The 13731-nt window shown below is 43.8% G+C and overlaps 1 protein-coding gene across 1 annotated transcript; it reads right to left on the reverse strand.

Moving 5' to 3' along the window:
- Positions 1-185: 185 nt before the first annotated feature.
- Positions 186-11997, reverse strand: txnrd3 (thioredoxin reductase 3). The gene is made up of 16 exons (XM_031875940.1): positions 11229-11997; positions 10561-10621; positions 9575-9684; positions 9262-9369; positions 9077-9149; positions 8870-8989; positions 8583-8725; positions 7600-7715; positions 6927-7152; positions 6521-6613; positions 5552-5628; positions 4165-4321; positions 3093-3200; positions 2646-2741; positions 2405-2539; positions 186-1212 (listed from the first exon to the last, which is right to left on the reverse strand). Exons 1-16 carry the CDS (start codon positions 11343-11345, stop codon positions 1150-1152), a joined length of 1803 nt encoding a protein of 600 aa, XP_031731800.1. The 5' UTR covers positions 11346-11997; the 3' UTR covers positions 186-1149.
- Positions 11998-13731: the final 1734 nt, after the last annotated feature.

Below are 13731 nucleotides of genomic sequence, written 5' to 3' on the forward strand. Positions count from 1 at the left end.
GCCTATTTCCTCCTATTATTATTATTAAATTCATTTTAATTCATTTTTTTCTTTAAATTGGTTCTTTGATATAGCGAATGGTTAACTCTTTTTTTCCAGTTTGACTGCCGTTGAAACAAATATAAGAAAATAAGTTCATATTCAGGAAGGCGAGTGCTCTGCGGGTAAAATAAGTGAAACAACACTGAAGGTGAATTCATCCTTTATTAAATCTTGACAGCAGTAATCTACAGTGGTTTCACGCCAACAAGTCATTTGTACTGAAGACCCAAGTCGCTGCCAGATTGAGCCCCTTTAGACGATTGAATATATCTTTCACATACACGTAGAGCAGAAAGGCGAACGACGACAAACAGGCATTAAATTAATTTAGTAAAAACCTTCTAAACAACATTCAGCACAATTCAGCTTGTATTTTCCATTCAACTTTATCTGGAAGAGGTTTGAAAGGACCAGCTCGGCTCGTGATCTCTCTGTTTAAATACATCAGAGGGAGATGAAGGGAGTTCCCCTCAAGGCAGAACAACCCCGCTGTCTGCTCGCAGCAGAGACAGCTCCATGTGTGGAAGAGCAATGATGGAGGATTGAAAGAAGAAACAATATTTAAGAAACACAAAGACCCGGTTAAACATCATCAGCTGCACCAGAGTTCAGAGCCGTGCATCCCTTCAAACCCTGGCTGTGTGCCAGTTTTAATCTGTCCTAATAAAGCAAATGTCAGTGTATATACTCGGGCTGAATGTTTGAAGTTGGGGGATTGGACGAAGGGGTTTCGGGTCCGCCATCAGGCGCTCCTGCAGAGGGACATCGATCCTCGCCCACCTCAGTAATTTCAGGTTACGGGCCAGGACGTCACAAACAGCCCAAACACACACGAATACGTACATGTGTGTTTGGTGCTCCTCAACAAGGACACACTGGTGGAGCCCAGTGGGGGGAATCAGCAGAGTAACCCTGCTGTTCAGCAGTGCTGCACTCACATCAAAACTACCTCAGCCTCCGTCAGTCACCTCTAAAGCTCCCGGGGTGTCGGGGTTTGTCCTGAGAACGGAGCAGCCGGAGGTGAGGCTGAACTAAAAGGTGGACCGCCGGCTGAGACCGGAGAGTCCTAATGTGAGCGCAGCCCCGCTAAACGAGCAGGGTTTAACCTCAGCAGCCGCCCTGGATGATGTCTCCGCCGGAGCTCTTGGTCACCTCCATCGTGGTGAAGATCTAAAACGACGTGGAGAAACACACTTTTATTATGCAGCTTGTTTTCAGGAGCACACATTGGGCATTTTTTTTATAAAAGGCTAACTGGAATCAAATAATTCACAACTCAGTCGAACGGAGACGCTTTCTTTTGTTTGTGAAATCACAAGATGTTCCATTAACGGCGTCCCACTCGACTGAGCTGTAGCGTTAGCTAGCTCGCTGGCGCTAGGTGAGCTAGCTGTAGGCTTCTGCGCGGTGATACGGTTGGCAGGTGTAGTTCGGTAGAGAGAAAATAGTTCCGACGTGAAACTGCTCACAACAAGGTCTGTGGATTATCTTAAGTAACAGAGTCATAATTTCTGGAAAGTGATTTTAATAAACCGCTTAAAGCACCACAAGCCGAGTGGCATCTAGTTCCATATTATTGGAGAGAAGGCAGACATCTCTACAGCCGATACCTCCAACACCCACACCAAAACCATCCACATTGATGAAGAGCACCACAGGTAAGAGGACAAATGTGTATTTTGGATTTCCGGGGTGAACCGTCCCTTTTAAACTATAGTGCCATGAAAGAATAATAAACTTGGACATGGGCACAACATGAGGAAGTTCACATTGTCCAACTTCGCTACAAAATGGAAATGTGAGTAATGTAAAACACCAAACGGCTGAGCAGCTAAACGTTCCGCAATTATCACTGTCCTCCATTAACATGATGAACGTGTTATGCTGAGATCTGCAATTAAGTTAATTGATGCACATTATGCATCACAGCAGACAGACAACTGAAATATTCATCCGGTTTACAAAAAATTAGAGTAGATTAGATTAATAAACGCTCTTCAAGTGGGAACTCTACAAACAGACAGGGTGATACACCGTTCTACGTGTTCTGACTGAATGTGTGCTCTGGCACAACGCCATCATTCACACAGATATAGAGGGGAAAACTAGCCGAGTGAGGGAGCATGACATCTTCAATCAAAGTGCAGAGGTTTGTTTTGTGTTTAACTGCAGTGCAAAAGCTCAGCTTAAAAATAAATAAAATAAAACTCATGACATTTTGAATCTGTAAGCAGCAATGTGACCAAAGCCAACACAGTGAACCATACCGGCCTGGAGACCACTAAGAGATGGAAGGTTTTAAAAACAACAAATAATAATAAATAAAATGCTGATATCTATAATGACCAGAGTCGACTTCTACCTCGGCACAGGTCGGGTGGATGCCGATGGTGCCGTCCAGCTGCTCCTTGGTGGCGCCGCATTTCATGGCTATGCCGAAGCCCTGCGTCACCTCCCCGGCATTCGGCCCCAGGTAGTGAAACCCGATGACTCGGTCCTACGGTGTGACAGCAACAACAAAACACGGTCAGTGGCGTGACGAGAGAAGGGGGCGCTAAAGGCCCACATCTGATTGGACTGTGCAGACGCAGCGGTAACCTTACGTTGTCCAGTTTGTTGCAGATGATCTTGCCGTAGCACCGGTTGTTGTCTCTGCCGGCCACAGTGAACTCCAGGGGCCAGAACTGACTGTGGTACACCTGAAGACCACAAACACCGCGGTGGTTTGTTACAGTATGAGCAGCATCATATGAGCAATGAATAACAGCAATCCCATTAAATATATTTTGAATGCTTGTCCAATAATATATATGCACTATGTCTGCAGTTAAACCTTAGAGACACGAGACGAGATTCAATTTAAAGAGACGTACTGCAAATGTGTGTATGGAGACAAATCTACTCATGGAAGAGTACTACATGGATTTTAGGAACACAAACTACAAAGTCTTAGAGATGGACTTTACTCCAGCAGGACACAAGGTTCACTCTCAGGTGAACCAGACAGATAATACATTATGCAGGTGACAGAGTGTGTGTGTGTGTGTTACCTCGAGGTTGTCCTGCCCGTAGAGCTCCGTGGCCCTGTCCTCTGACAGACCACAGGAGCCGTACTCCAGTGGGGTGAAGACCGTGGTGGGAACGTTGACGTAGTCACACTGCACCGACACGGAGAAAACGTTTGTTAGGGAAATTAAGCCTCTTATTGGCACGCGCCACGCCATGTTCCGGTGATTATTGAAGAGAGTTTGTGTGTCGAGGTCCCGAACGGGGATGAAAGACGTCAGCCTCCACATCAAAAGAAAAGACGGTCAAACTAACAGACACTTAGTTTTGGCGGTACGTGTATATACACTAGGCATTACGGTAGGAGCTTTAAAATAAAAGCGATCTTCAATCATAATAATCAGTCAGAAAAAGAGATTAAATAAACAAAATGAATAAATAATAAAAATTTTAAAAAAACTACCGCCTCAAAACTGTATTTCAGAAAAAGCATTTAATTTGTGTGAATAATTAGTCAAACTTAATAAAGAAAACATTTTCCAAGACTTCAATAACAGTGCCCCCCCCTCAGAGCGCCATTGAGACACTTCCTGTTTCCACATGGCAATTTCATTTCAAAACAACAGCAGACCAACATCAGGACATTCGGATGTGGAATTTCAAAATCAAAGTCTAAAATGCCAAATGAGAGCTCTCAATGCTCCCTTAAATTATGATGAGTTCACTAGAACGACCATCAGATCAATCACACAGTATTTTCATAAGCTATTGTAAATGAATAAGACTGTCACAGCTGTAATCAAAAAGGAAAACTAAAATTTGAATTAAGCACAAATAAAAAATAAATGGCACAAAATTGCAAAATATTCTTATTTTTTTACTGTTGCACAGCAAGTATTCTCTATTCGTTTTGAGGTATCTTGATCTATTTCCCCCCCGTACATTTTATCACTGTATGATCACGTCAACAAAAGCATCATCATTAATACACATCCAGGAACAACAGAGGGATTTAATTCCTCCATCCTATATCATTTACAGACTGGGTGTTTTGCTGTTTATAAAGGTCATCATTGTGGTGGTTGGTGTGTGTGAGTGTGTGTGTGTGTGTCGTACCTTCAGTGTGGAGCCCTTGTAGAGGCGTCGTGCCAGCAGCTTGCCGGCCTGGATGGCTACAGGCGTCAGCTCCCACTTGCCCTCCAGGATGTCTCCGATGGCGTAGACGTGGGGCACATTGGTCTGCTCCTCATCGTTCACCGGGATCTTTCCATTCCTGCACGGTGAGAAACCAAGCAGTCATATTTTAAATCAGGCGATCTGTGCTCATGTACTCGTAAAACTACTCCTGATACAAACGCCTCTGATGAGACAACGGCTCATCTTTTTACATTCTTTTAACGGTTTAACTCAAAGCACTGATAAACAGTTCATTATCAACGTCGATACTGTTTGTGTCCAGTAAGATGGGTCACAGTGACAACACAGTGGCTCCTGTTTCTCCGTTGCTCAACTTGTGACATTTTTCAGGACTTTGTCAATCTTTGATCAACAAAATGATTAAAAACAGGTTCTGGCCTTCCTTTTTCTTTTACATTTTAGTAGAACAGTTAAAACACCTTTTATCTTCAAATTCTGATTGCCCAAAACAGAAACACTTTTTCAGACATATTAACCCTACATCACAGTTCACGGCTGCACGCTGTGTCACATGTTCCGCTGCTCTAATCGGTTGCTGATATTTTCTTCTACGCTTCTCGAAAATGAACCGAGAGCTTCTGGACTGATCACATTCGGTCCGGTGATGTCAGGCAACAACACAACAGCTAATTTAAAAAGCAGCAGAGGAACGTCTATCCATCACAAGGCAGAAATGGATGAAGCGAGCCTGAGAAACAGAACTGTAGTAGTATTCCGATAAGCCCTCTGGCTCCATCAGAGTACTACCGAGGTCATAAGACTGGGTCCATGTGACCCACCGAGCGCTCTTCTGAGCTGGCCTCATGCCGTCTTAATCCCCGTTGGTCTCCGACGCCGAACAAGTCGTTCATTCACAAAAAGTAGAGAGACTACATCCTCAAAGAAAAGGCTTCATTCCCCATGTTTCATACATCGGAAATAATTATAGAGTGCAAAAGTTACGACTTCAAAAGACTGTTTTAACTTGAACTCTAGTTTTCTAATTCCTAAAAAACAACAGTGATGTAGTGATTAAAGACATCAAGCAAACGTGAGTCTAATAATATACGTACCTAAGTGCAGACAATGCAACATAAGGACACCAGCTATTAGATAATTCCTTTCATGATTAAAAAGGAGCTGACACACTGGACGGGGGAGGAGGGGGGGAGACACGCCTCTCCTCTCTCCCTACCCCTGCAGGGAGCGGCAAGAATTGCTGAGTCACCGTGACTGTACGAGTCTTAAAGGCACAGGCCGCCCCATGTCATGCGATGGACGTATGGAGGAGGAAAAGAGAAGATACACAACGAGATAATAAACTCACTTGGGGTTGACTTTGACCCCTATCTTGCCCAGGCCGACCTTGTCGGTGCATGCGTCTCGGCCCACTGCTATCAGCACCTGGAGAGAAACAGAGAAACGGCTCGTGGTTTAAAAAAGGGGGCAAAAATGATGCTGTTCTATGTGCTAAATGAAGGCCTTAGACCAAAAGGAGGATAGAATATATAATAATTGAAGCTCACGAGCGAGCCTAGCTAGTTATCTGGCTAAGTTGGTAGCATTAGCATTAGCCTTATTTACGCTAAAGAGGGTTACTGTATAGCTTACTGTGTCTTTGTTTATTTACAGCAGGAACCTCTAGTTGGTTTGATTGAGAATGTTCAGCATTGTTGTTGCTCTGGCTAACAGGAGCTAAATGGCTAAAGAGTTTGCTAGCTGAGGAGAGGTAGGGCTGTGCGATTGACTGAATGGCGAGGAGGGAGATGACGACACCACTGTCAGGAAAATGCTATCAAGATTAAAAAAAATAACTGAAGACTGACTTCTGAAAACAAGAATGTCTATAATTAAATATATCTTTTTTTGATTTTACTAATCATTTTTTAAATTGTCAGTTTTTCTTAAATGATCCAACCGATAAACCCAGCCCAGTGTTGCCCAATCTTTCCAAAGAGAGTAGCTAGCAGCAATCTAGAAAGTCACTCCCCCAAAATTATCATTATGAATGTAAACAACTAACACGGCCAATCCTTTTATTCAAGCCGAATAAATAAAATACTTTGTCAGAGCATTTAATTCATTGATTGCTGTCGGGAAGAAAATGTTAACAAAAAAATGCTTCTTCAATACATTACCCACCTTAGCTTTTATTCATACAACTATGCATTTATTAAATATTGCACAATTCAGGATTCCCTATAAAAAAGTCCCAAAAGGAACCTCACACAGAAAGTTCCACTGTGTTCTCCAACAGTAGTACCAGGAACAGATGGAGAGATGGATCCGTACGTACCGTGTTGTACTCCCCCTCGATGACCTCATCGGTCTCTGTGGACTTGGCCGTCACCTTCAGCCTGCCGGGAGAGCCTGCTTCCAGCTCCTCTACCTGAGACACACACACACACGCGCACAAAGTCAATCTTTGTGCGACAGTCAAATGTCCCGCTGAGCGGTAAAAACTTATGGTGCAAGATGGTACGACAATAAATCTTCTGATGCTGCGAAATTTCACGGTTCAAAGTCTGCAGACTACCAGATGCCTTTAAGTGAGATGACATCGTCAAATTAATTAATAAATTAAATACATGACTTAAAGCATGTGCTTTTATTTTGATGGGTTGCTTCACTTTGCTGCGAGTGTGTGAGTGAAAGTGCTGCCTCAGCTAAAACGCTGTCTCGTCAGTCCAGCGGACGCTCACCTTCACGGGGACGTAGTGGCGGAGGAACTTGACGCCGTGGTCCTCCATGTGCTCCCCGGCACGGTTGGCCATGTCCTGGTCGAAGCCCCTCAGCAGGATGGAGCGGACCATGATGGTGACGTCGAGACCCAGGCCGGCCAGGAAGCCGCCGCACTCCAGCGCCACGTACGATGCCCCGATCACCAGGGTCTTACCCGGGCAGTGGGGCAACGAGAAGAGGTCGTCGCTGGTGGACAGAGTGCAGACGGATGTCAAAGGCTAAAAATAACTTCCCAAATGTCCATTTGATTTCTGGTTAAAAGACTGTAGTATAAGAAGAAAACATTGCCCAGGATGGGGTTGTGTCTTGTGTCACACAACAACCTTTGGTCTGAGGTTTTTGTAGAACTAAGTGAGCAGCATGAGGCCATTTGTAGGTTGCCAAAACACCAACGACACCCGAGGATAACCTTACATAACATTTACACTGCTGGGAGATTAATGAGCGGCCTGAGGAGAAGCCCTCTGAGGAGGACGCAAGCAGCCAGATCATTCAGAGCGTTTTCAGAGATCACACACTTCAGACATCTGCTGAACCCTTTCTGGTCCTAAATGTGAGCTCTGGGATGGGGCTTCCAGACACACAGCCTGTCACTAGATACAGCCACCATTGTGACCGGCCCGGCACTCTCACCTGGTGATGCAGTACTCCTTGTCTCCAGGGATGCCCAGGTAGCGCGGCCTCTCGCCTGTAGCCAAGACAAACCTAGCCGCTGTGTGAAGCGTCTCCTTCCCTCGTTTGTTGGTCGCCTGTCACAAAACGCAAACAGAAACTCTGTTAACAGTCACAATGACTCAGTGAAGGGCAGGGTGGTTTTTATATAATTATTTGCTTTGGGTGCAGCTGGAGATGTGATCGCAAGTATGAGAGCCAACAACAAGAAGGCTGAAATGATTAGCAAAGCCTGTTCAAGACAAACAAAAACATAGGTTGCTGTAACAGGCTAGACAACATTTCAAAAGCAAACAGCTTATCAACATTTGTTGCATGTTGTGATTTTGGAAAATGCCATTTGTTAAGTCTACTAAGACTGGAACCAAGCAAGTAAAGCAGTTAAAGGGATAGTTTGGATGTTTCGAGGTGGGGTTGTATGAGCTGCGTATCCATAGTCAGTGTGGTACCTACAGTGATCAGTGGCTTGGAGAAACAGACAGGAGTACCAGCACGAGAGCAAAGCAATGCAACTCTGTGGACAGCTGCAGCAGCTAACCACCATCAATATCACTTTGAATAATTATCCTCAAAAAGCACAAGACTCTATTGAGAAAAACAGTAACTTTAACACAGGAGTTGCTGGTCTAGCGCTGCCTTGATTGGTTAGTTGTTATTGGGTGAATGAACTAACCACCAATGTCACACATAACAGACAAACTAACCGATCGAGGCAACAACTGCTGTGTTCTGCGAGGTAAAAAGGAGTCTGGTGACAAATATTCTAAATATATTACACACTTAAACTGAACTTAAACGTCCACAGCTGTACATTGCTTTGCTCCAGCCTGTGTCTCCATCATCTACTGTAGGTAATACACAGACTACGGATTAGTGCTGCATACACTTAAATCTAAACGTCCGTAAAAGTACATTCACGGTTCCGTCATAACAGAGGCACTTACCTTGATTTTGTGTGGTTCGATGAACTCTGCATAGGCGTTGACATAGTTGACGTCCTTGTCCCTCAGAGCCACCCTGTAGCCCCAGTTCAGAGAGCCGATGTAGTTGTTCACCGCCGTCTTCATCGTGTCCCAGTTGTGCGTCACTGAGTGCAGACAGACGGCCGTTAGTAGATATCAGTGGGATGCTAACAAGTGACTGCTGACCGGGCTCGCCTCTGATTTACCGCGGCAAACCGGCGTGATGTCCCCCCTCCGTGACCTCCGGGGTCGGCGCTCTGAGCCCTCACCTGTCTCGCTGAACTCCCAGCCGAACTTGCGCGCGTCCTGCATGGCGGTGCCCAGCACGGCCGTCTGGTGCATCAGCTTCTTGGGAATGCAGCCCACGTTCACGCAGGTCCCGCCGAGACCTGAACGGCCACAGCGGTTACGCATTAGCAACTTAAATATATACAGTGCATCACGAGTATCTTACCAAGTATCCTGACGCGTCTTACCCCAGGTTGTTCCTTTTGGTGTGGGCACAACATAGTCCAGTACCATGACCTTCTTTCCCAACATAGCAGCTTCCTGTTGTCAACAGAGCCAGAGTTACTGCCACGTTACGTAAATCTGTCATTTCCTAACACCCTTCTGTGGAAAGTGGAAATAGGTTAAAGGCGAAGGTAACCCCGTGTGTCACCTTTGAGCAGGCCAGGCCTCCAGATCCTCCTCCGATGACGATCAGGTCGTACTCGTAAGCTTCGTTGTCTCCGCTCAGCAGCTGCTTCAGGCTGCCATCTCCATGAGCCTGACGGAAACATTAACACAAGGTTGCGTCAATACGCCACTCGTGTGCGTTGTGTAGGTAAGCCTACAGTCACATGTATTGACCGTAGGCTATGAAGCTAATTTCAAATACAGCTAGAAAGACAGTGTCTGTGAACAAGTCACTTGATGAACAAACAAGAAAATCCCTCAAGACAGTCAACTAGCTGCACACTGGTGCTCCTCACCTGCATCGTTTTGTCACAGCCGCCAACGTGCATCTTGTTGATGAAGACGTTGGGAACGCTTTTCTGCCCCGTCATCTCGAGCAGCATCTCCTGGTAGTTGGTTCCATCCTCTGGACGGACGGTTAATGGGTCAGTGCAAAGTGAATACTGTTACTGTATACTAGTAACCGCTGCTTCAACACGTCTACTTGTCATATGGTAATCAGCACGACTAATGCACAAAGAAAGGGCAGAAATAACAAAAAAGGGGGAAGCATGACATGACACAAAATGTGTTATCATTTCCCATCTCTCACTCTGTGCTCACACCATGGCTACTTCACTACAAGCACAAACCGGGCTACTTCTGTAGCCAGTTTAGCCGGTCAGAGTGGACCAACAGCACAAAGCAGCTCTGTTGCTATGGTGGCCTGCAGTTTAATATCCACACTAATCTAGACCGGAGGTCAACCTGATCACATGGCAACATATCGACAGGAGATTCCCTGAGCTGAAGTCACGTCGGCTTGTAATATATTCTGATCAATCATATTCTTGAATGGCAATTAAGCTCGTCAATCATCCCCCGATTAATCATCAGCATCCCTTTGTACTTCCCTCAGCGTGACATAAGTACCTCCACAAGACTGAGTGAGACTGAGCGGAGAGGTTAGAGTTTACCAAGATATGGTACGAGGCCAGAGTATCTTCACAGAGTGACTCAGCATGTTTTGAGCTGCTGCACAGGCCGAGGAAACAACATCCCCACTACAGCACGGAGGAGGACTTTCCACAAAGTTTGGAGAAACCAGTGGATTCAAACTCCACCACGAAAAATGCATTTTATATTTACATCACAATAAATTACGCAAGATAACACTGGTAGCGTATTAGGCATTCATAAGCATTATATAAACTCTCGTTTTAAATGGTTTATAACACTTGTTATGTGTGTGAGCAGACATTTGTAAACAGTATATTAATGTACAGTAACATCTCCATCTTACCTATGAGATCCAACTCCACCACGTTACACTCCACGTTCAACTCTTTGAACAAGGCTTTCACCTACAAGAAGACACAAATGTGAAAAATTATACATCAGTTCCTCATAGCAGCCACAAATACCATATTTCATATTAGTAAACGCTCACAGGCCCATGAAATACTCTTTGTTTCAATATAAACCCTTTGGTGCTGTTAATTGTTAGCTAACCCCTCTGTGCGTCAAGTACAGAGGGGTTAGGCGGAAGAAATTTAGCTAACTTAACGTTACAAGAAACTACATTTTAAATAGCTGCAACTTCAGAGATACACGCACTGCCGAATAGACAGTGCGTCTCACACTTCACGTTATAACTTAACGTTAGCTATGAACTCTTAATTATGTAACTAACTTTTCTAAGAAGTGCGACCACATTCAGATAACAGATGATATTGTCGTCACCAAATACCAAGACGACGTGAATTATGTTAAACGGTTCGACGTTAATTTGACTTTTATGTGATTTACAATAAGAAGCCGCATTCGGCTTCCAACGGAGCAAAGTCGCTGGTAGCTTTAACGTGACAAGGAAAAGCCAGCAATTAGACGGAGCCCGTGCACTTCGTGGGAGAAGATGGTAAGTTTCCGACCGGCGAGGTCTCCCTCTCCGACATAAAATCACTGCCTTACCTTGACACAGTACGGACAGTAGCTTTTACTGAACACCATCACTTGATTGGAGTCGATAAGCTGCTGTATCCGAGACTTGAGTTCATTCTTCCCGGTGTCGTTGTCGATGGGAGGCATTGTCGAGCTGTTTCCGTCTGCCTGCGCAGAGCAAGCTTCGATAGACGGCTGACGAGAGAATACGGGGAGACCTGGAACTAAATCACACTGAGTCTCTCTTAGTAAATGTACGAATGTCTCTCGGCTCTTTCTCCAAGAGAAGAATACTAGAACACAGCTGAACCGCGAGGTTGACCTCGGTTCTTCTCCCTCCGCTGTCAGCTGCTAGTCTACCAGCCTCGCCGAACGTCTTTTACCATTTCTTGTCTTGCTACTTTGGGTGCGCTCCATCTGTATCACCTTGGTCCCCGCATGTTTCGTTGCTCATCGTTGTCAAAAGGAGGGACTCCGCCCACGTGAGCAACGCCGAGCACCAACACGTGCGAACCCACAATAACGTCACACGGGTTGCCTATTTACATGCCGTAAAAGCACAGGAACTATTATCGCGCGAAATACTCTTATTGATTGAACCCCAAAATATGTAATTAGGCGCGTGTTTAGATCGAAAAACTACACCTCGTGCGGGTTGGGACGACGATGATAAAAATAAACGGGGCTACAGGAGCCTCTGGAAGACAGCTAATCCTAAATTATGTAAAAAAAAAAGTGAAGCGGAGAAGAGCATGGAGCATGTATTGCAGTTTAGCAAACGAATGCTAATAAATCGATAACTGACAAGGAGCTCAGAGCATTCCAGATTTGTATCCCTACATTACGTTATGAGTGGTGGCCCAACAGCAATTAGTTGGTTATCTAGCGCCATCTGCCAGTGAAATGAGTCTATGACAAGTAACAGGTGCATCGTGTATCACATATGTAGTTTTACGCTTCTGACGTCTACTCAAGAAGTCTCCTCATTTTCTCCCCGACACGGTACATTAATGTGTCATCAAAGACTATCCCCATAATCATTTCAGTGTTCACTATCTTAAACCAGATTTGCAGTCGGAGCCAACTATACTAGACTTAATGTGATCTGGAGACACTGAATAGATCTTTACCTGAGGTGATTCAGACCACTTATCAAATGTACTTTATGTAATAGAGATGGGGAAATTATGAATCATGAAGACTTACTCATACTAAAAGTCTGTACAAAAGTACAACTGCTCTTTCAATTTAATTTACATACACTTTTTTATTAAACTCCTTTCATCATGATTTTTCTATATCGGTTTAATTTTAATTCAGATGCATAGTACACATTTTAATAATATATATATATATATATATATATATATATATATATATATATATCTTTTTTTTGATAGTATTTTTTGTATTTTTATTGTTATTTTCTGCAATTCTATATTCCTGTTTCTTGATTTTTGTGCTTACTTTTATTTTTGATTTAATTTTCTTTATGTTTATGTCATGCACCAATACACCAGAGCGGATCCTTGTACGTGAAACCTACTTGGCAATCAACCGGATTCTGATTTGAGTCGGTAATTATTCCAGAAAAAGGGCTCTCCAGCATTAGCATTGCAGTTTTATAATGAGGCAGTCTCAAGAAACAGGTTAACTGAAAGGAATCATCAGTATCAAACTACTACTACTTTTACTCTATAAAATGTGTATCTCCCTACATACATCTCCTCCCCAGGCCTTCCCAGAAACAGAATGGAGGACAATGGTTAATTGCCCATTGGAACAAATGGGGATAGGCCTTTACAGGCATGGACAGATTACGAGATAATGGGCCTCTGATCACAGAAAAGTAAGAGATCCTCCACCCTTGGTATAAAGTAAGACACCCAGATTACAACTACAAGCATGATGTAACTTTTCACAGTCATGTTATGTCTCTTTGTGTTTTTCTGCAGTCAAGTTGTAGCTCTTTGTGGTTGTTTAAGACCTTTATGTAGTCATATTGTAGTCATACCTTTATGTAGTCATATTTGTGGTTTGTTGTGTGGCTTTTATGGTTGCTTTGTCTCTTTGTTGTTGTGTTGTGTATCTTTGTTGTTCTGTGTATTTTTGTAGTCATGTTGTGTCTCTCTGTGGTTGTTTTGTGTCTTTTTGTTGTCATGTCGTGTCTCTTTGTAGCCTTTTTGTAGTTGTTTTGTGTCTTTATATAGAAATCTGTATATATATATATATTTGATCATGTAAATGTTTTTACATTGTATTTCACATTAATGGATTTGTTAATTTAACATTTCAGTGATATTTTCTGTAAATTATATCTCCCTATATACATCTACTCCCCAGGCCTTCCTGGAAACAGAATGGAGGACAATGGTTAATGCCATTGAAGTCAATAGAGATAGGCCTTGATAGACATGGACAGATTACGAGACAATAGGCCTCTGGGCACAGACAAGTAAGAGGTCCTTCTCCTATAGTAAGACACCCAGATGACAACTACAAGCAGGTTGTGACTATTTGTAGTAATGTTGTG

Source organism: Anarrhichthys ocellatus, unplaced genomic scaffold (assembly GCF_004355925.1).
Source record: "Anarrhichthys ocellatus isolate YVR2014 unplaced genomic scaffold, GSC_Weel_1.0 scaffold100, whole genome shotgun sequence".
Classification (NCBI taxonomy): Eukaryota; Metazoa; Chordata; class Actinopteri; order Perciformes; family Anarhichadidae; genus Anarrhichthys; species Anarrhichthys ocellatus.